The sequence below is a fragment of the Notolabrus celidotus genome, chromosome 2 (genome assembly GCF_009762535.1).
Source record: "Notolabrus celidotus isolate fNotCel1 chromosome 2, fNotCel1.pri, whole genome shotgun sequence".
Lineage (NCBI taxonomy): Eukaryota > Metazoa > Chordata > Actinopteri > Labriformes > Labridae > Notolabrus > Notolabrus celidotus.
The window spans coordinates 12,341,061-12,362,068 of NC_048273.1; the positions used below are offsets into that span (position 1 = coordinate 12,341,061).

At 39.7% G+C, this 21,008-nt stretch overlaps 1 protein-coding gene across 1 annotated transcript in view; it reads right to left on the reverse strand.

Moving 5' to 3' along the window:
• The window catches only part of LOC117807474 (neurocan core protein-like), a 90,449-nt gene that overhangs the window by 38,297 nt on the left and 31,144 nt on the right, over nt 1-21,008 (reverse strand). Inside the window, exon 10 of the mRNA XM_034676790.1 lies at nt 10,573-10,689. Coding sequence (XP_034532681.1) covers nt 10,573-10,689 — 117 coding nt within the window. The remainder of the gene's footprint in view (nt 1-10,572; nt 10,690-21,008) is intronic.

The following is a 21,008-nucleotide window of genomic DNA, read 5'->3' on the forward strand; positions in this document are numbered from 1 at the left end:
GAAACAAGCAAGGAAAAAATGCAGTAAATTCATGTGATTTTCTGGTCTTTTTTTCGAGACACAAATGTTTCCTGCTTTGAAGGAACATTGCAACGTGCTATTGAAATGGAAGTAGGTAAACACTGAAATGATCATGTGTTATCCCTGATTGGTGGAAATGATGTTGTACAACTTTCCTAATGTTAAAAGTATGCCCAGTCTCCCCTTTATGCCCACTTTAGAGACATAAAAATAACATCACATCATGGCCTCATAGTGAAGGTCTAAACCAGACCCCTCTCCTAGCATCTTAATTCATGTGATGCAATATGAGTGAGTGAATGTATAGGTGTGTGCATGAACATGTTTGTATGTGTGTGTCTTCGGTATGTTTCAGACAGGTCCTCTCTTTGGTTGACAGCTCTGCTTCAACACTGAGAACAGCCTGGGAAAATGTAATGAGGAAAAGTGTCATAACATCTCACATCGCTCTGCTGGCTCTCAGTTCTGACAGCCTGACTCTGCTCACCAGGAGAGAGAGAGAGAGAGAGAGAGAGAGAGAGAGAGAGAGAGAGAGAGAGAGAGAGAGAGAGAGAGAGAGAGAGAGAGAGAGAGAGAGAGAGAGAGAGAGTGTGTGTGTGTGTGATCACTGGCTCCATCTCGGTGGTCTGTTTATATTTAGTGTTGGAGGGGGGCAGCAGCCAGAAACAAGAAGCTTGGGACACTGAAGTTGAGCCAGCTGCTGTAGTGCCACTGGTATCACAGCCCAACTCTCTATTTCTGTCTCCTCACAGACGGAGAGAGGAGGATGCAGATAGTCGAGGACTTCACAGGAAATGTAGAACAGAAATGAGAAAACCATCAGCAGACTTGTCCTTTTCTTTCCTTCCTTCTCTTCTTTCCCCTCCTTTATTCTTAATCTCGTATTTTTCTTAATCATGGTAAGTTCCTTCAGCTCTTCCTCCCTCATTCTTCCATTATTCTCTTTCATTACTCACTTCCGAGTCTTTTTCCTTTGCAATTTCCCTCCCATCCTCTGGAGATCTATAAATGGTAGGTTAATCCTCCTTGGCCCCTGTGGGTTTTAATGTTTGATTTTATTTGAGTCTGGATTTACAGGTGTCCCTTTGGGGCTCCTGTAGTTTGCAGAAGCAGTGGTGACCCTCAGGGCCGCCTGAGCTTGGTCTGGACCCTAACAACTCTATCTACCTGAGACACCCAGGGATAGATCATTAACAAACATCACCTCAGCTTAACGGATTAACAGTTGTTACTATTGAAATGGACTACTCAATGCTATGACTTTCTTTCTCTCCTTCCCTCCCTTAGTCTCTCCCCTCATTATTTGCTTCACTCCACCTTCTTCAATTCTTCTTTCTAATTTCTCCTACCTTTCTTCTTCTGATCTCCCCTTCTTTTCAGACTGTCATTTTTCTAAACAACTCCCTTCCTGATTTCCTTCCTTCCCTTTTACCTGATTTTCTTTATTTCCTCTTGCTATTCTCTTTCCTCCCATCTTCCTTCCTCATCTTGGTCTGTTCACCTGTCACACTTAACAATAATACCTCTTCTCTTAATGTAGAGCAGTTCCCCAGAGAGGTGAATGACAGGCTATTTTCTGCCTCCTTTTGCTATTTCTGAAATACTTTAAGAGGGAATTGTAAAAATAAAATGATCTATTTATATTTTTCCCTTGGTTCTGTTCAAACCACTTAATCAGTGACACTGAACTTATATAAGGATCTGAGTGGTGGGAGCTCTGATGTTGAATCTATATCTATATCTGCAGAGAACTTGCCCATGATGTAAAAATATCCTACAAATCTTAAGAAAAAAACAGTTTACACTTTCTAGCTTATCAGTGTTTGACAGTTTGTCAAGCTCAGGCCTGGTCAAGGACTTTATCAGTCAAATCATCTCTGCTCTATCTCTATCTCATTCTCTTCCATGCTTTCTTGCTCTATCTCAGCCTTGTTATTCTTTCTCCTATTCTTTTTTATTAATCTTGTGCCCACTGCTGCAGAGATAAGGGGCAAAGAACAACAGCACCTTTGTCTAGGTTGTTACAGTGAATATAATAAGTGTAGATGTGGGTGCATGTGTGTTGGGGAAGCCACACAACCTCCTTAGAATAGGAAGGAGAGAAATATCCAACAATATAGCTGGTTTATTTAAGACAGTTCAAGGCCAAGGAGTGTCTTAGTCAAAGGCTATGTCTACATGTGTACGGATATTTTTTCTCTCTGTTTAAATAACTAAAAAAAAAAAAATTCTGTCTGCACCAGAGTTGTTTTTAATATTTCTGTGTCCATATGACACTGGAGAGGCGGTAAAAAATGCTCACATAAGCATGCCAGGCCTGTAGGTGGCGATAATGTGTTATCAGTCTGTCTAACAAACACCATTGAAGAACACTGTTGCTGGGTGGCTGTGGAGGAGTCAGGTGTCTCTCAATCGGAAGGTCAGAGGTTCAATCCCAGGTCCCACTGACAACATGCAAAAGTGCCCTTGGACAAGACACCAAACCCCACTCTGCCCATGGTGCTCTGCCATCAGTGTGTGACTGGGATTAGTTAATACCGATAGGCTCTTTACATAGCAGCCTCTGCCATCAGCGTATGAATGTGGTGTGAATGGAAAAAATGAGACAGGTAAGGTAAAAGCACTTTGAGTGGTCAAGAGAAAGACTAGAGAAAGCCCTATTTATGTGTGGACAAAAAGCCAAAACACAGAGAAAAAAAAAACGATTTTCAAAAATGTGGACAGGGCCAAAGTCAGATGTTGTAAAATTGTATGATTGGAATTTTCTGCCTCATAATGGAGTTGCAGTTGAAATTGCATTACATTATTTTCAAAGACTTAAAACAAAAGGCCTGTCCTTCTGGAATAAATTTGATTAGATCATTAAAATTCATCAAAATACAGTGATCTGATATACTCCTGCTTTTCTTTGTAGAGATCCAACTACACTTCTGTATAATGTAAATCAGTGAGTCTGAGAAAAGTCTAACACAGTTCTGAGTCACTAAAGGTCACGATTCATTGGTATTAGTTATCCTCAGATGAGCTTAACAGTTCTATCAGACCTTTTCAGAGTGAATATTTGTAAATCACAAAAAATGTAATCATAAGAAAAAACATTTAATGTAAGGTGAGCAGGATAATAGGTTGAGGTGTTGTATACTGGTGCCTGTAACGGGTAGTTTGGACACATCATGGAACAAAGCAATCTTTCATAAATGTCTTGTATTGAAAGTCTTTCCTGCTTTGACATGTCATAAATGCCCATTATACTCTTTGAAAACAACAGTTGCCACTTTAGGCTGTCAATATTAAAGAGCTATTTATAATTTGGCATGCAATTTCTGTTCAAAGTAATTCAGCATTCAGCCCTTGTTATGACTATCTGAATGTGTAGCATTGCAGTTCATTGTAGTTCACCCTAGCTATGTTCTTTGTCTCTCATGGTCCTGAGGTTTTCTGTGTGTTTGTGTGTAAGAGTTGGTTTTCTGTGTGTTTCACTGCTTTTCTATGCCAATATATCCGTGCCACTGCCTGAATCAGCTCCAGGCACTCCTGGTGGTGCTGGCAGATCTGTGGTGGCAGTGGTAAAAAGCTGCAGCCAATCAGATTGCTGATTGGGTAACCCAGTGGCATGGTGTAATTAATCAGGCATGTTGATACGGGCAGAGCCAGCCAGTAATAGCCATGTAAGAGCTGCTCATCTGCTGACAAACTGTGACAAACTGCTGCTCATCAATCATGCAAAACACACAGTTTGTTATCTGCTGTCAAATCCAGCCTCATGCACGCTTCATTTGAGTCGCTGTGCTGAGTCATATGATGTTTTACTACTCTCAGGCTGTAAAAGTTTCAGCAAAAAACAAAATGTCACTAAAATTTAGGCAATTCTTTGATAATGGTACATCTTAAGAATATGCACTATATAAATATCAGTTTCAACCTTGTGTTTTTTCTAAAGCCTGATTTATACATCTCTATCTACTATAAGCTGTAGCATTTGCCATAGATTTACGTAGACCTGTACCTCCACAGGAGTCTATGCCCAAATATGAAGCCTGACGTGCACCTCCTCGAAATCTAATATGTTAAAACAACAAGCCACAAGCCTTTTGATTGGTCCACTGGATAGCATTGTATTTCTGCTTTTACATATCTGATATAGCTGCTATTGTCTTCTGCCTGCACTGGTTCATTGGCTGTACATTCCATCTTCTCTGACGTCTCCTCTCTTTTCACCTTAGCAGAACTAGAAACTGCCGACATGAGTTTATAAGCACAGTCAATCAGGGTGTTGCGGACACTCCAACACACAGGTACGTAACAGAGTATTACACTGACACATATCAGGGAGAGGGAGATGAGGCCTGTCAAACGTCCGTAGTTACTGCAGAAGCAGACCACTGTGAAATGCGTGTTGTGTAATCTGGAGTGGCCATTGACACAAGTTTCCTTAAGGAACATACATTCTAGAAATCAAGAATGTATTCTCAGCTTTTAAAGAAAACAGAATAGAACAGGCATGAGACCACAAACACCACAAAAAAACATTTGATGATGCTGTTGCAACCATGTAAATCCTAGCTTGTTGTCTCTTTCATTACACTACATGGAAGTTACTATGTGACTTGGCACATTCACAAATAACTGCTGTATCCATCTGAATCTAACTGTTCTTCATACTGTGTATGTTTGTTCTTAAATAACCTGGTGCAATTTTTATCGTGCAATAACTTACCTCATCTATTTATCAGATAAAAGTGTACATAGTGTGTATATATCTGTAATAGTTGCCATATTTTTTTTATTTTTACTTTATTTTATTTTATTCTATTTTATTTTATTCTATTTTATTTTATTCTATTTTAACCTTGTCATTGCTATTATTACTGTTATTATATTTTTTAACTATGTTAGTACATTGTTGTATTCCCCTGTCCCATGTTGTAAGCTACTGTAACAAAATAAATTTCCCCCAACGGGGGACAAATAAAGTATATCTCATCTTATCTTATCTTTATCTTTAAGTACAATCAAATAAAGTTCATCATTTCAGCACAGACTCAGTGCTCAAACACAAAGATCCATACGAACTACAAATCAAAATATGTTTTGTAAATTATCTAAAATATCCATTTTCCTTAACAACCCTATTGTTTTTCTTCTAGCTATTGTCCAATACGTGATCTATTAAATCACTCATCATTACATGAATCAAAATCATAAATTTAATCATTTCTCATTCTTTCACTCTATATCCAGCATCAGCAGTCAAACCAGGAGAAAAGTAGAGACTGAAAAATCAGTAAAACTCTGTAACCTCAGCACTAAAACTTGGAAGACTTGGAACCAAACACACAAATCCATTCTATCATTAATGAAGAAATGAATGGGATGTCCGGAAGGGAGAAGTGGAGCAGCATAGGCCCTTTCCATCTGTCTTCCTATTCACAGCCCTGCAACTCACCAAGGATCTTTCTGTATCTTACTTTCTTTATTTCCTCCAACATTTCAGAACCACTTTCACTTTAACTTGGCAAAAACAATATATTTAGCTCCAAAGATGCCTGAGTGTGTATGTATGATAAAACATTCATTAACTCAGCAACAGCCTGTATTATTACTATTCTACCCACCTCTTTGACATCAAGGCTCATACTGTATGTGGTGAGGTGGGTTAGTGGTCGATGATATTAATAGCTTCAACCTCATGAATCTTTCAAGCTCAATCATTTGAGAGGAGTGGGTCTCAGAGGATGAATTCATACAGAAGCCCAGCAGGGGCGTTTCACTCGGCCTCTTTAAAAATGAGTTAAGCATTCATATAATCTTGGGTTTGTTTAATATAAAACATTCTCAAACAGGTGTGTGCATGTGACTGTGTTAGAGGTCAGGTCTACATGAGTGAGTGAGTGAGTGAATGAGGAAAAGACCGAAAAACGTAAGCATTATTTGCTCATTCATGTGAGCAATTGGAGCACCCAGGTGAGCGAGTGTGTGAGCTTGAATGAGTTTCATTTTATGCATGAGTACAGATATATGCTGTATGAATAATTGCATTTGCCTTTGACCGGAAAATACAGAGCATGAGAGACAATGGAAGCACATTGAGAGTGGGAGGTGTGGTTGGACGCAACATGTGTTAGGGTGAAATGCTGGGGTTAGGGGGGATTGTCCATCCTAATATCTGCACTGCAGAGCAATTCCACTACAGTACTGTACTGCGGGTGTGCAGTAGAACAGCATGCTAGAGGGCAAGGATAGGAGAGAGAAATAAGGAATGCATAGGAAACAATAAGGTAGAAAGCGAACTGGGATTTCTTAAAAGAACCCGTTTATGTGACTGAAAGTAATTGATAGGTAATGATGAGATATATATGTGTGTGTTTCTTTGTTTCATTCTGATTCCCTTGGCAAGTTTAGGAGAAATAAAACAGGAACACTAATACTAATAACAGTTAAGACAGTGGAGTACAAAAAGTGCAATTTGGCATAAATAGAGTGCTGCCTACAAGCAGACAACCTGAGCAGCACTGATTTATGTGCTGATGTATGTCATCCACTCTATCAGCTGACCTCAACATCCTCTCATTTGGCAGTATATTTAAGCTGCAAGTCTTTCTGCCTCTGCCTCTTCTTTGCCAGTGCTACTGCTGCCCTGCTCCAGTGCTGGGTGCAAACTTCCAAACCCACCTCCTCCCCAGTATCCAGGGACTCCATGGGGGTTAGTCCAATCTCATTGCTCCTCAATTTTCTCCTCATATAAATTAATCTGCAAGGAGTAATGAGGTTCGGAGCCCATACGCCAAACACAAATTCTGTATTAAAACACTTCAGCTTAAAATAAGATGAAGATGTTTGAACTGACACTTCAGAAGTCACCCTGTGAGTTCTTTTCCAAGTCTCACTGAAGCAGCTTAGTTCTCTTCAATTCCAACCTGCAAACAATGGACATTGCTGTGAGACAGGTTTATGATGGAGAGAAGATGTACAGGATTCAAAGAAAGGAGGATAGTATAGCGCCCTGACAGAACAAGCTACTAGACTTGACCCTGTGTTAAAAACAACAAAGGTGACCCTATATTGATGTTCTTATGTGTTGGCTAATCTCCATACACATAGTTGTCTCATCGTTGTTTTCCTTCTCTTTCTCTCTCACTCTCTCTTGACTAACAGACTGACAGATGGCTGATTGAGGTCACTCTGAAGAACAAACAGCAGTTCACTAGGAATAATTTTCTCTAACTCCTGCTGCAGTCAGAATCACAATGATTTGTCAACCTGTGCGCAGAGACAGACTGACACAGGTTGTTGTGTTATCTTTACAATAAAACACCACAATACCTGATGTTGTCATAAGGAATTCAATTTCATTTGTAAGGTCCTTCAGGAAAATAAAGATACTTAATATAAATGTAAAAACATTCTATCTGTATCTGCACTGTCGTAACCTTTAATACAAATCACTCAATGCTGCTGATACTCTGAGTGTTCTTGAATCTAAATAAACTTTGCATACTCCACTTTGAATGCCACTTCAGACACGTCCACTGTGAGTGATGAGTGGAATTGTTAAGTTATTGGATGCATTTTATGGAGGAAAATAGAGCAGAACGTGGTTTAGTAGACATCACTTGCATTTTAACTTGTCATACACCTTATTAATTCTGACTGTGGCTATAATCTCTTCAAGCGTTCGTGTTTGACATAGATATTTAGGTTGTTTGAAGCTACGATAAGAATAAGACAACAATGCCAGTCACTGTACTTTACAAATGATGAAGTTGTTGTCAAAAGAAGAAAGGTGAGATGGATATCAATCAAGCAGAAGGATGACACAAAAGGATGCAAAAGTTTGCTCTGATGTTCTTAAATCTTTTCAATATTTTGCCAGAGAAGCAAACAGTCAGAACGGACATTTTTTTGTTGATGACTTAGAGATGTCCACTTGTCAGACTCATCAAACTGAACTTTATAGGTAGATTCTGTGGAGCACTGCAGCAGGATCTAGACTCTACGAAATGATCCTGATGATCATGAAGGACTCTTGTAACTTTTATTTAGTTTTAAAAGTGTTGCACATGACTGTCCAGATGTTTTCTCTTACACCCCTAAATCATTTTAGGTCAAATTAGGAACATGGATGAAGAGAAGGAGTCTCTAAAGATCTAGTGAAGCATGAGCACAACTTCTGAGATGTCCACAGCTTCTTCTCTCTCTTATCCTCATAAATAAAAACTACAGACCTACAGTAGAAACTCAGGTCATCAATAATGCAGCGCCCCAAAACAGCCCTTCTCAAATAATTGCAGCTACCAGCCTCGTCCTGCACACAGCCACAGAGGTGTGTTGCAGCTGTGTTGTTACTGCCTAATTTTTCCTTAATTTAACATGAAGGGGGGAAGTAGCGCAGGAGGAATTGGTTTGTAGTGGATGAATCTAAAGTTGTGTGGAACTGAAAGAGGAAAAAAATACTTTCAAGTAAGTTTCAAGTTGGTGCCCCAAACACAACAATCAGGTGGAAATAAGAGCTCCATATGGGAACTGCAACACAGAGATGAAGGCAACAGTTTGATGTAATTCCTCCATAGCAGCACTGTGGTTAGTCAGTTTAATTGTGGTCAAGCATTTGTTGTCACCACCAATTAGCCTTGAACTGCCTTTAGCTGTAATTAATATTGGAAACATCAGATATGCAGCTGCTTGGCAACGTAATCAACATCACAACACTTGGGACAGTAATTAAAAGTCCTTTGAGAAATACAATGAAGAAAAGAAACACAAATGAAGAAGAAGAGAATAAATTAATATCCCTTGTGAATGTGTGTGTGTGTGTGTGTGTGTGTGTGTGTGTGGTGTGTGTGTCTGTGTGTGTGTGTTTTCTCAGTAAAGTCTGAAATGTTGTAATTTAATCTATATGCTACTTAAATACCACTGAGTTTCATCTTATTTGAGAACAAACATAAAACAAAGTGAATGCCGCAAATCATTACAAACCACTGTGTGAAATTCATTGTTGATTGATCTCCAATAATCTCAAATCACAGGCATACCCAAATGTTAAGTATGTTCTTTTGGGTATTATGAATTTAAGATTATTGATGATTGGAACCAAGACAACATGTCTCTCATTTCCTCTGACCCTTGTTTTTTGACCTCTGCTCATGAAGACTGACCCTTAAAGAGGAAGTATTTCAGGCTTTCTGGTGTTCCTTTGATAGAGTAGCTTTGTAGTAGCTTCACATGATCAACTGCTCAAAAAATCTTGACTTATAGCAGATTGATGTCTCTGAAAATCTTATTTACAACCTCTTTCTGGTATGTTTCCTTTCAGCTACTATCTCTTCTGGTATGTTTCCTTTCAGGTACGCCTCTCCCCCAGCATTCTGGAACCCAGCACTCCAGAAGCCTCCTCCGCTGCTGCCATGCTACTAAGTCGTGTTTCTCGATTTACAATTATTACAAATTATGACATATTGCCTCAAATCCGATCATGGTTTGGAAAGGGATAGAGGACATTTCTGTTTCCGTAAGTATTATGTTTAGTATGCTCTTTTAGAGAAACACTAATCAGTGATTTGAGCAAATCCCTTGAGCAATACTCAATTTTTTTAACATGCCATTCAGAGCAGTCTATGGTCTCATCCTGGGATTATCCCAACAGACTATCACCTCACAATTTGAAACTTAGTGTTTTGTTTAGATATAAGAAATATTAATGTGCATCTGTTTTGTGACTTTTTTCTCTAAATTATGAAGTTATTTCACTTAGATAATCTATTTATAAAACTGGAATAACTCTACACCATTCAGAGGCCTGACTAAATACCTTTGACAAAAGTTATTTAAAAAGGTGACATTTTATAGCCCAGTTGAGCCCTGTGAGGTTCATGTTGCTGGAAGTGTCAGAAAAAGCAAAAAGACTGCTACAAATGCCACATCCCCTTCTTTTTGTTGTTTATTATCTGCAGCAACATGTGCCACTGCTCCAGCACTAACATTAGATACACCACACCTCATTGAGCTTAGGGCTCCTCTGTGGCCTGTGTATTTTACTGTGACTGCATGTCAAACACATACAGACATACCAATGCAAACTTATACACCCACAGCATTGCAAAGCTGTGCACTGAAGACGAGACTCTCCCATCACACGGCTGAGTTAAAGCTGCAAGGAAAGATGAGCTGCCTATTACTTCTGGGGAAGAGGGAGAAAACACACAAAAACAGCACACATCCAACAACCTCGGTCACAACTGGCTGACAGGCAGTGTATTGATAGTCCTTGTCTACTTTTGGTCAGTGAGCTACTGAGAACCCGACAGGGAAACCCTTTTTAACATTAAACACCCTCACTCATGTTGGTAAGGGAATTCTACCTCCAAATAAAGCATTTAAAAAATGCACAAGAAGGAACCTGCTGGTGTTTTCCTCCCCAGCATGGGTTTTATTGCACAGTCAGTATACATCTGGTAAAACGTATCGAAACATATGCCTCTCTCTCTTCTCCTTATGCCACTCTGTGTCTACATCTGTGACCTCTGAGGTCTCCCCGACCGGTAGGTGACTCACCAATCTCACAGCTCTCTCCAGAGAAGCCCTGAGGACAGTAGCAGCTGTAGCCATCACCCTCCTGCAGGCAGCTCCCTCCATGGAGGCATGGGTTTGTCTGGCAGGGGTTATTCTCAACTGTAGAGACAGAGGGGGTGGGAACAGTGGGAGGGTTAACTGATTAATGTGAATTTATGTTTTATCTTTCACAGAGATGGAAAACAACAGAAAATCCTTCAATGTTTCTTTGACATTCTACAAGTTGAGGGATCAGGTGTTGTTGTACCCCCCTGACTAATTCCCACCAAGCAAAAGACAATGCTGAGTTGAACCCCTCCTGCTATGCTCCCCCTGCTCCTCCATGGTCCTCCTGATGAGCCATTTATAGCGCACTACTGTCTCACCGAGGACGTAATAAGCACATTTTACATTGCTGGGCTATAACTATAAATGTTTTGGCAGATTAATGACAGAGATTGAGGATATATGAAGTCCTAATTATTGCTCTTATATTTTAGGATGGGGCAGAGGAAGAAAGTTAATCTGACAGGGACGGTTAGGGAGCAGAGCAGACAGGAGGGTTTCTTATTCTGTGTGCATAAAAAGACTGAAGGGAACTGGCCAGATTGACTTTTTTTTTTATTATCTAATCCTGATAGGATTGCAGCTCCTGACACAATCTGTCAGACCATCTAATACACTGCATCCTCCACATAATAACAGCCAGACCCACTTAATGATGTATGAGCAAATAGATGCTGTGCAGAACGCAGAGTGCAGTTCTCCTCTAAGTCTGGGCATCCTGTCATTTGAATATGTATGTGAGTGTCTATGTGTGTATCTCAAAATATTTTGTCTGACCGTGACTCATTTCAGGCTGATGGTGTACTCAGAATAGCTAGTGTTGGTCTAGTTTCCTGTGAGACAGGAAGATAGAGGTTACTGTTGATATATAAGACAGGAGGGATGATGGGAATACAGACTTTAAAAAATGGTAAGAGGCAAACTGTAGAGATAGATCATTTCATCAATCAACTGCAGGAGGAATAAACAGAACTATGTGTGATGCAAAACCCTTGCTTGAAGGTTAATGATGTACTGATGGAGATGGTGGAAGCAGCTAGCAGTGGGGAGTGCAGGACGCAGAAAATAGAAACACAGGATGTGGTGATTTGATTAACTGGTTGTTTTTCTATAAAGGGAATGAAGGAGAAGAAATACAGAAAAAATGTGAAGGAAATAAACACTTTGAATCATTCTCCATCCATCCACCCACCCACCCACCCACCCACCCATCCATCCATCCATCCATCCATCCATCCATCCATCCATCCATCCATCCATCCATCCATCCATCCATCCATCCATCCATCCATCCATCCATCCATCCACCCATCCATCCATCCATCCATCCATCCATCCATCCGTCCATCTGTCCGTACATACATCTATACATACAATGTTTGAAGCTGCAAATTCTGAGTCATGCATGTCACATCATCATACAAGATAAACAGACAGGGGATATTCAAAATGTGGACTTGCCTGGGTGTATCAGGTAAAGGAGGAGAGGAAACAGGGCGATTTAAATAAACAATTTTACCAATATATTATTAGGATCTTTACCAAAAATCTTTATCGTGTGACAGCCAAATATTCAGAAAACTTCCTAACTGACCAGAAGACCATTGACCATACAAAATACCTGATTTGATAGGACTTTTGTATGACTGGACACATTTTATTGTCACTCTATAACAAAGGTAACTCAGCTGTATGTCAATGACAATATCTTCAGTGTGTTTTCATGAAAGAAAAATAGGTGAAAAGTGGGATTATTAATACAAAACAGAACCTAATTTTAATGCTAGTGTCTTCTTTTAAAATAAGATGGTGTGATGGCAACCCTTGTCAAACTCAAACATGGAGAACTCTCACCAAACACTATTCAAAAATACTTTCAGTACCATCAGTTTCATATGTCCGCTTTCTGTAATCCACTGTGAAATTTAACATCTTTGTTAAAAGATCATGGTTAAATTTCAGTGAGTTCAAAAAATTTTGATTATGTGTGTAGGTAGATATTTAGCACATACATCTTATCATACTATAAATTAAGCAGCAGTTACATGTTGCTCCAGACATTGAGATCAATTAAACAAATAAGTTAGAAAAGACAAGAAAACTGAGAAAGACTGTGTTTATGCAACACAGTTTCACCCTGCCTCTCACATTGTGTTACAGAAATATGTCAATGCCTGTGCAGGAAAAAGCTGTCAGCTGTATATTTTCCCTACTTTGTCAAAACATCTGTGGTGACGAAGGCCCTTTAAGCATTATACACAGTTCAACATGACAGAGAGTCGACAGTCACAGTAGCAGATCTGTTAAGTTGTATTTTGGCGCGGCGAGTTCACAATAATTATATTGATATTTGTTTGTGTTTCACTTAGTGTCACTAATGTTATTTTCACAGACTAGCACTGTCATCCCAATCACTATGATCCACATCTGACACAGTTTTACAGAGTCCTGTTGTCTTCTTTATCAGTTCTCCTCCCTACCTACCCTCTTCCTCCTGCTATCTGAAGCTGTGTTGCAATTCAAAGAGTAGACAGAGCAATTAGCTAACTAGCTAACAAAACGTTAGCTATGCAATGCATAGCAACACAACAAAAGACACAAATTAGATTGTGTCTTGACCATCTGTTCTAAAACTGTGGCCTGCAGACTTGTTGCTGAAGTCATTTGTCCAGTGCAGACATTGAGCAATAGTTATGGACTCTGTGAATAGAGCAACATATCATGGGAGCAGATATGGAACTTGCAAATGTTCTATTCTTGCAAATCCTATATGATGACTTATGTTTTTACAAATTCAGCTCAAGGCAATGGTTTTTTGGATGACAGTGTGCTGTTTTCATTATAAGGATTCAGTGTGTTACTTGAAACATAAAAACTAATATGCAAACCAGATTCAGAACCCACATATGAAGAAAAGAGAGAGGAGGGCCCTGATCATGGGACAGAGAGAAGTGAAACAAATCTAAATCAAGAAAAGAGGATGACATTATAGTGAGAAAAGCTAGGGGTGGACAGAAAGTCAGACATTTCCTCCCCTCTAATGCTTGCTGCTAGCTTATGATTAATTACACACTGGTCCTAAAATAAATCAGCCCTTCCATGCTTCTCTTTATGTCTCTCCATTCAGATGACAGGAAGGAAACGAGAAAGAGTTGAAGCCAAAGTCTGAAAGGCAGAGGTGGGAAGCAAGAGATATAGCCCTCAGCGTAAACATATGTAGAGATATAATAAAAAAGAGAGAAATATAAGCCTTACATTGGTTTATGTGTCAGAGCTGAGCTACTCACAGAGTAGGTAATGTAAGGTTCTCTTCCTGAAACTAAGCAGATACTGCAACAACTCTTTAGTCCTGTGCAAGTTTTCTTGAAATATGTTTCCCTGCATGACATTTGATGTCTCTGTGGGATCATCTTAAATTTTTACGAGTCTCTCAGGAGGGTAATAATCTTAGCATTGTGACATATTTGGAAAGCTACTCCCTGATGTCAACTCAAACATACACCAGGATTAAGACTGGACCAGAAAAAGAGGATTGAGATTAGAGAAATGTCTTGCACCGTATGAAGTCTGAAGTTAAGTGTTAGCAAATTCAACATAATGGAAGCCTGCAGAAAAGGTTGTGCTGACAGAAACACTGAACTCTGCATGAATAAACGGGTAAGACACACACATTTACACGACTAAACTGTACACACACTTTACATTCACTGTCTATACACCTGCTTATCACCCAGCACAGTGTTGTGCTTGGACTCACTGAAGCTTGTAATAGCTTTGCTGAGACAGAGATCACGCCTCTGCCTGTTCAAGTGTTCCTCATCTCTGAGCGTGATAAGCCATCACCTGGGCCCAGCAAGAGCTCCCTGTTAAAATTTAATGCTACAGTACTTCTCTAAAAGGTACTGAGGCTCACAAAGCAGCAAGAGCCATATGGGCGACTGCACTAAACTCCAAAGTATGGGTCTGATACAGTCATTGGTATCATCACTGTGTTGGTTCAATGAGTCTGTGGTGTCAAATATTCATACCGTCACTTGAGAAGTCTGTCAGTCTGCAACAGTGGTCCATTAAATAAAACCCATGTAATGATAAGGGGTGCAGATTGATAAGATTGTATTTATACAAATGCATTATCAGTTTGTACTTATTGATCCAATTCTTTGTTGATTCTCTCATTAAATCCTGTTTTCCACAGCCTGCATGCTTTGTGCCAATGCCTGGTGACTTTCACCTGCTTGTGTCTTTTTTCTTTTGCGTTTTTGTAGTTACATCATGGTAAACAGACTGTGTTTATACAGCTCTTTCTGCAGTCATCTGTCCAATCAAAGTGCTTTTACATTACATGTCACTTTCACCCATCCACACAACATTCATACACTGATGGTAGAGGCTGCTATGTAAAGAGCCCAGATAACAGGGTCACTTTAAATCAAAGCAAGGCTGTTTAGAGTAACAAACACATGGCACTCCTGACATCTAAAGCCATGCTGCATCGACAAATGCTTCAGCATGTTGCTGGTGTTTCTACCTTTGCTTGAAATTACACAGCCATAGACCTTGTATGTTGCACTGTTAGGGTAATTTTGCATTAAATTAAGCCAGTACTAAGTATATGGAACTGTTAAGCATTAAGGTTAATTATGTCAATGGCTCGAACTAGATGAAACCAGTTCTACTGTGGATGGAACCAGTTCTCAATTGCAATCATTAATAATGTTGATTGAATGGAACATGCCAAGACAGTTCAGCTACTCCAACCTGAATACATACTGTATGTTTCTTTAGATGTTTGAAGGTTTTTTTCTAGAGCTTTCTCACCATTTTCCAACACCCTTAACGTAAGAAATTGCCAAATGTGATAATGTTTACAAAAACAACAGAAAAGTGTATAACATGAATTGAATAATAAAAAAAAAAAAAGTATATATCTTTCTGAAACGTCATTCAAGCAAGCTGATAAATGGCAGCATTGAACGTCTTTCCATAGCTTATGATCATGATGTTATCGATGTGACCCATCAGAATCCAAGAATCACCTCTCTGACAGGCTAGACAGACAGAAGCAGACAGACTCAGAGGTAGGAATTTGAACCATGTATCAACGTGTCCTCAGACAGGCCAGAGAGTCACTCACTAGATGAGTTTCAGTTACTGCCAGTGCCCTAAGTGGTCAGTCACACTCCAGTAGACAGTTAATGTTTTGAATCAAGGAGATTGTATTAAGATGTTTCAGGCTATTTTTTTAAGTGTTGACATTAAAACAAAGTGGCATTGAACACACCTCAAATAAAGGTACAGCCTATAGAGCCAAGAGGAAGATGTGACAGACAAGACCACTACTCAAAAAGTAGTGCTTCTGGACAGTTTTCACATCTTAAGCTGTGCTAGTGTGCTGGAAGATATCCGGAATCTTTTAAAAATCTGAATCTGTCTTATGCTTTCATGATAAAATGACTTTCCCTGTGGCCTTGTCACTGTTTTTAGCCACTGCTCTAGTCACTGAGTTCAGAGCAGAGAAAAGGTTGCAGATGCATTGTGCCTCCCTGGCACATGGAAGATGTGTCAAGTTACGGGAGGGATAGATTCATGTGGAAATCAAGACAGCAATATTTGATGTCAAACCCTCCACATGTAATCCATTACAACAATGAATTAATTATTACCAAGCATGATGAGTAACGAAATCAATACCAGATTACTCAAATGACTGAGACTACCTGTCTGTTCCAAGTAATGTATTTATAATGTGTTGCTATTAATTTACAGTTACATCTTTTATGGTGTGAACCATGCAAGAGTTTGTGACTTGTATCAGATAAAGCCAAAATAAGACACAAAATATTACAAGCATTTAAGATAAAGCGTCAACATGGATATTTTTAGAACAGATTATTGTGTTTTTTTCAGTTTCAGCTCTTTTGATCTGCAGAAAAAAATCAACACCCAGTACACACACATTTTTATTCTTCACCTTGCAGTGTTTGTTTCCCACTGTGGTGACTATCAAGTACTTATTCTGACAGCAAAGTGACAGTAGCCTATTTGGTGATGGCAAGCTGTGCTGAGGTTTGCCAAAAGACCTTTTTTTTTTAAATAACGGAAAACTACTTTACATAACTTCACAGCCAGTCACAATTCTGCTTTTAACAAAACCCCAAAACCACCAAGGAAATCTGAAAAAAAAGTCTTTCTAATTAACACCTTCATATCCACCACCACCTCCATTTCAGACACTCCGAGCACTTGAGACTTTTGCCTTTATGAGTGTACCCTACTGGGACAGCTGTGGCTGTGTCTGATAAACCCCACATGAAGGGATCTTCCATCCTTCCACCTGCTGGCTACTGCATGATGCCTTGTGGCTGAGAGTTGGGACCAAACACCCCTCACACTGCTCCAGTCAGACAATGCAACAGCTAAAAAAACACAGCTAATTGCACTCACCTTCATAGTCAGAAAGTTAGAAAATACTTCACATTGGAATATTAATTTCACTGTTGACCTTGAAGACAGGTGGCTCCATTCTTGACGGCAGTGACTGTCTGAGTTAATGATGGATATGGAGTAGTTTTTAAAGTGTGAAGGTAACATTTCAGGAATGCTGCTATTTCAATCTTGTTAGGTGTGCTACAGGTATAATAGACTCACCACTGTCTGCTGAACAGTTTCACATTATAATAAATCTAAATTAACGCTCTTCTTCTGTAATAAAAGACATGTGGAAGTGATCTGACAAACAACAAGTCTTTGTACTGCTGTTGTGTCGCTATTCTTTGTCCTCTAGGAGGACAGACCTGTTAGATACAGATAGAGAGGTGAAATATTCTTTCAGTAAAAGGAAGCAGTTTCCTGACGTCTCATCTGATAGCTCCTGAATGCTGCATTGTAACAGGTACCGACATAACCCGGCCAGGTTATACTCTTCCTCTCTGCAAAGCCACACAATGACTCCACACAGGATTATATTCCTTCCGACAGTTCCCTGTCAAGCTCTCTGTCTCTATCAATCCATCCATCATTTCATAACTGGCAAACAGAGGGGATTTTTCTGCTTTATGAAAGTCCTTACACCCTCAGGGCCCTGAGACTGGACCTGACAATGAAATCTTAGTTACGGACTCATCAGGGAGGAAATGACAAAACAATCCTGCTCACTGAATCTCTTACTGTCTTTTTAATGGGATGACATACAGTATGTCTCTAAATATATCCTCCATTATTATATATTTTACAGATACAGCAAATTTGAAACTACAAAATTAGGAGAGGTGATCGAAACTGAATGATTCAAGAGGCTGTAGGTGATTTCTACTGGCAGGAGATCTAATGTTTACCTCTGTTCTGTTACAAAGGATTACATGTTCAGGATTTTTGGCTGATATGGGAATCAACATGATTGTTGTAAACTTCTTATCCAAACTAGTACAAAAAAAAGAAAGGAAAAATGATGTTGTGGCATGCCTTTTTGCATTTCTAAGCATAGCACACTGTGACAACAAAACGAATTCAAAATGAAAAAGAATATGCCGTGCCCAAATAAACTAAAAACCTTGAGTTTGGCTTCCATTGTGTGAGTGAAGTGAACACTTTGGTTTGAGTCTGATCTTTAGAGAGCTGTGAGATGACAAAATGTTTGTACAAACAAAAAAAAATTGTTTTTCAGTTCTGCTGTGGATCTGTTCCCAGTAACCATCAAGAGATTCAGTCATCCATCCTCCATAATGAGAGCTCAGGGTCATACAATCTCGAGATAAAACAGAGCTGCCTGTGATGGAGCTCCTAGAGGCTGAATAATCATCAGGTTTTGTTGTGACAGCGAGGATAAAGTTATGAATTTTTATGACACAAAAACGTCTGGTTATGATAGCTCTGTGGTTTTTTTGACTCACTGCAGAATATGAAAGTCAAATATGTCATAGTGCAAAAGATTTTCAAACAAAAATGTTTCATTTTATTTGAGAAATATAAATTATTACTTTTTTATTCCCAAAATGTCAATAAAGCCTGATAACAGATGTTTTGCTTGAGATTTTATCTTGCTGCTCAGCAAAGCCTGCACTGAATTATTTAGTTACTTCTTAAAACCAAAAGCCTTTTGCAAAACTGCATATTTGACAGTCATATTGCTGCTTGCAGAAGTACTCAATGATATTTTCCTGATCCTCTTTCCAAGCAATGCGCTGAATTTAGTGCATGGACAGATAGAGGAGTATTAGCTGGATAGCTTACTCACATGCGTGCACAACACTGACTGATGTTACTGGGGGAATAAAATAAAAATGGCTAATTTAACCTGATGTCATCATGCACATCTCAACTTCCAAGAAACGGACAACTTCTGTTCATGCATCGTCTTCATCCTGTTTGTTCTGTTTTTATCTCATATAGAACTGTGTTTGAAAGCTAGCCCAGCTTATTGGCTGGTTTATACTTCTGCGTCAACCCTATGCAGCAGTAACCAATGTGGACATGAGCACTACATACTCGTTCGTTGTTGTGTCCGTCTTGCGCAGCAATTCTCCCCCGAAATGCTTGAGGGCAAAGTGGTCTCTCTGATAGTCGGGTCGCCTGTTTCCGGCTCAGCTACATTTTCTGTTTACATTTTCACAGCCACTTTGAACTTGTTAAGTTTATTTACAGCCTATATATGTTGCTATTTATCATACAGCAATGCTTACAGGGAAGAATAGAGAGGAGACGTTACAGGAGAGGAGATGGACGGCAACTGCTAAAGTGTTGTAAATGCAGGAAATACAATGCTGCCGAGCAAACCAATCACAGGGCTTGTGGTCCGCGTAGTTTCAACACGTAGTTACAGTTTGGACAAGATGCATGTTGGCTACATAGGCCTCTGCATAGGTACTGGAGCTATGCAGACCTACATGCATAGGCTACACCGTCCAATCGACGCAGAAGTATAAATCAGGCTTTAGTAATACTCAAAGTTAAAAACTCCCTCGAAAGATTTAACCCAGGCCAGGTAGCATGTCTGTTAGTGATAGTATTAGAATAACCTCATAGGTAGGTGATTCAGAGTTTGTTTCTGTTCTGCAGCATGGGAAGCCTTTCAGTCCTCTGCCTGTTTACAATCTGCAGTCCTCATCATGACCACAGACCTGGTTTTCCAATGATAGTCCCTTTGCTAGTTTGTTGGCCAGCAACAACAGGGTTAAAAACACTTGCTTTGAATAGGAAGCTAACCTGCAACATCAAACTGATATAGCCATCCACAGTACACTGTATCCAACACTTTGTTTTTTTGTTATCCCCCTGGTGAACAGGATACGAAGAGCATCTGCTCGGTTAACATGGTATGTAACACTGATTCATCTCACATACATCATGGAGCTCAGGGTCCCTCGAGGCTGCTCTTTATCAAATCCCACTCATTTAATATACAGCAGACGAAAGCACTGGGTTAGATTTTATAAGAGTGTTTGACATGTAAAAGGATGGAATTACACAATATGAAAGAGGAAGAGGAATCAAACAGCAGGGTGGTAGATTTGTTTGAGGACATATTTATCTGAGATGACTGGGCAGTGATGAGTATCCTGCTGAAACGAAGGATCATGCAGGGGACACACACAGTAAGACAGCATCAATTGACTGCCTGTTTATGTATCACAATGAAGTTCAAGAGGCTATCAAACATTATTCTGTAGAGAGTGATAACAATAACCAGAGGAGTAATGAAAGACACAGTCAGGTAGATGGAGAGCTGAAGGGAGAAGGGAAAAAAGACAGTAAGGAATGAAAAGAGAACAGAGAAAAACAGATGGGAGACGGTGAGAGGAAAATGAAGTAAAATCAATAGACTTCTATATGCAGCAATGAGGATTTACCCTCTTGCTGCTTCAGATAGCTGAGCCAAGGTCTTCAGAAGCCAGCAGACATACTGCACATCTATCCACAGACCCAAGCTGATAATATGCCACCCCAGCCTGACCCTGTCTCCATTTATCTCCTTCGTTCCCACTCAAACCTCCACAAACACACGCACACACACTCAGACACACACTTCACCCAACTGGCTCTGTTCTTCTAAATTTCACACTGGAATCTGTTTGAGGGCTGCCTGCCATGTTATTGATGCTGCAGAGGTCTGATCCATCTTCAGCCCGGGACAGGGTTGTTGTCAAGATGGCTGTACGTCTCCTGCAGCCTGTCCTCTGTTTGCCAGTTTTTCCAGACTGGCACTTGTAATTCAAAAGCTGGGCAGACATCACACATTACTGTACTATCAGCATTACTTCACTGGCTTAAACTTCCAAACAACTGAATGAACTTCTGTACTTTAGAAAGCTTAGGCTTATACTCTGCACAAGAAACTATTTTTGCAACTTTTGTGGTGTCACAAAACTTTTGGATTA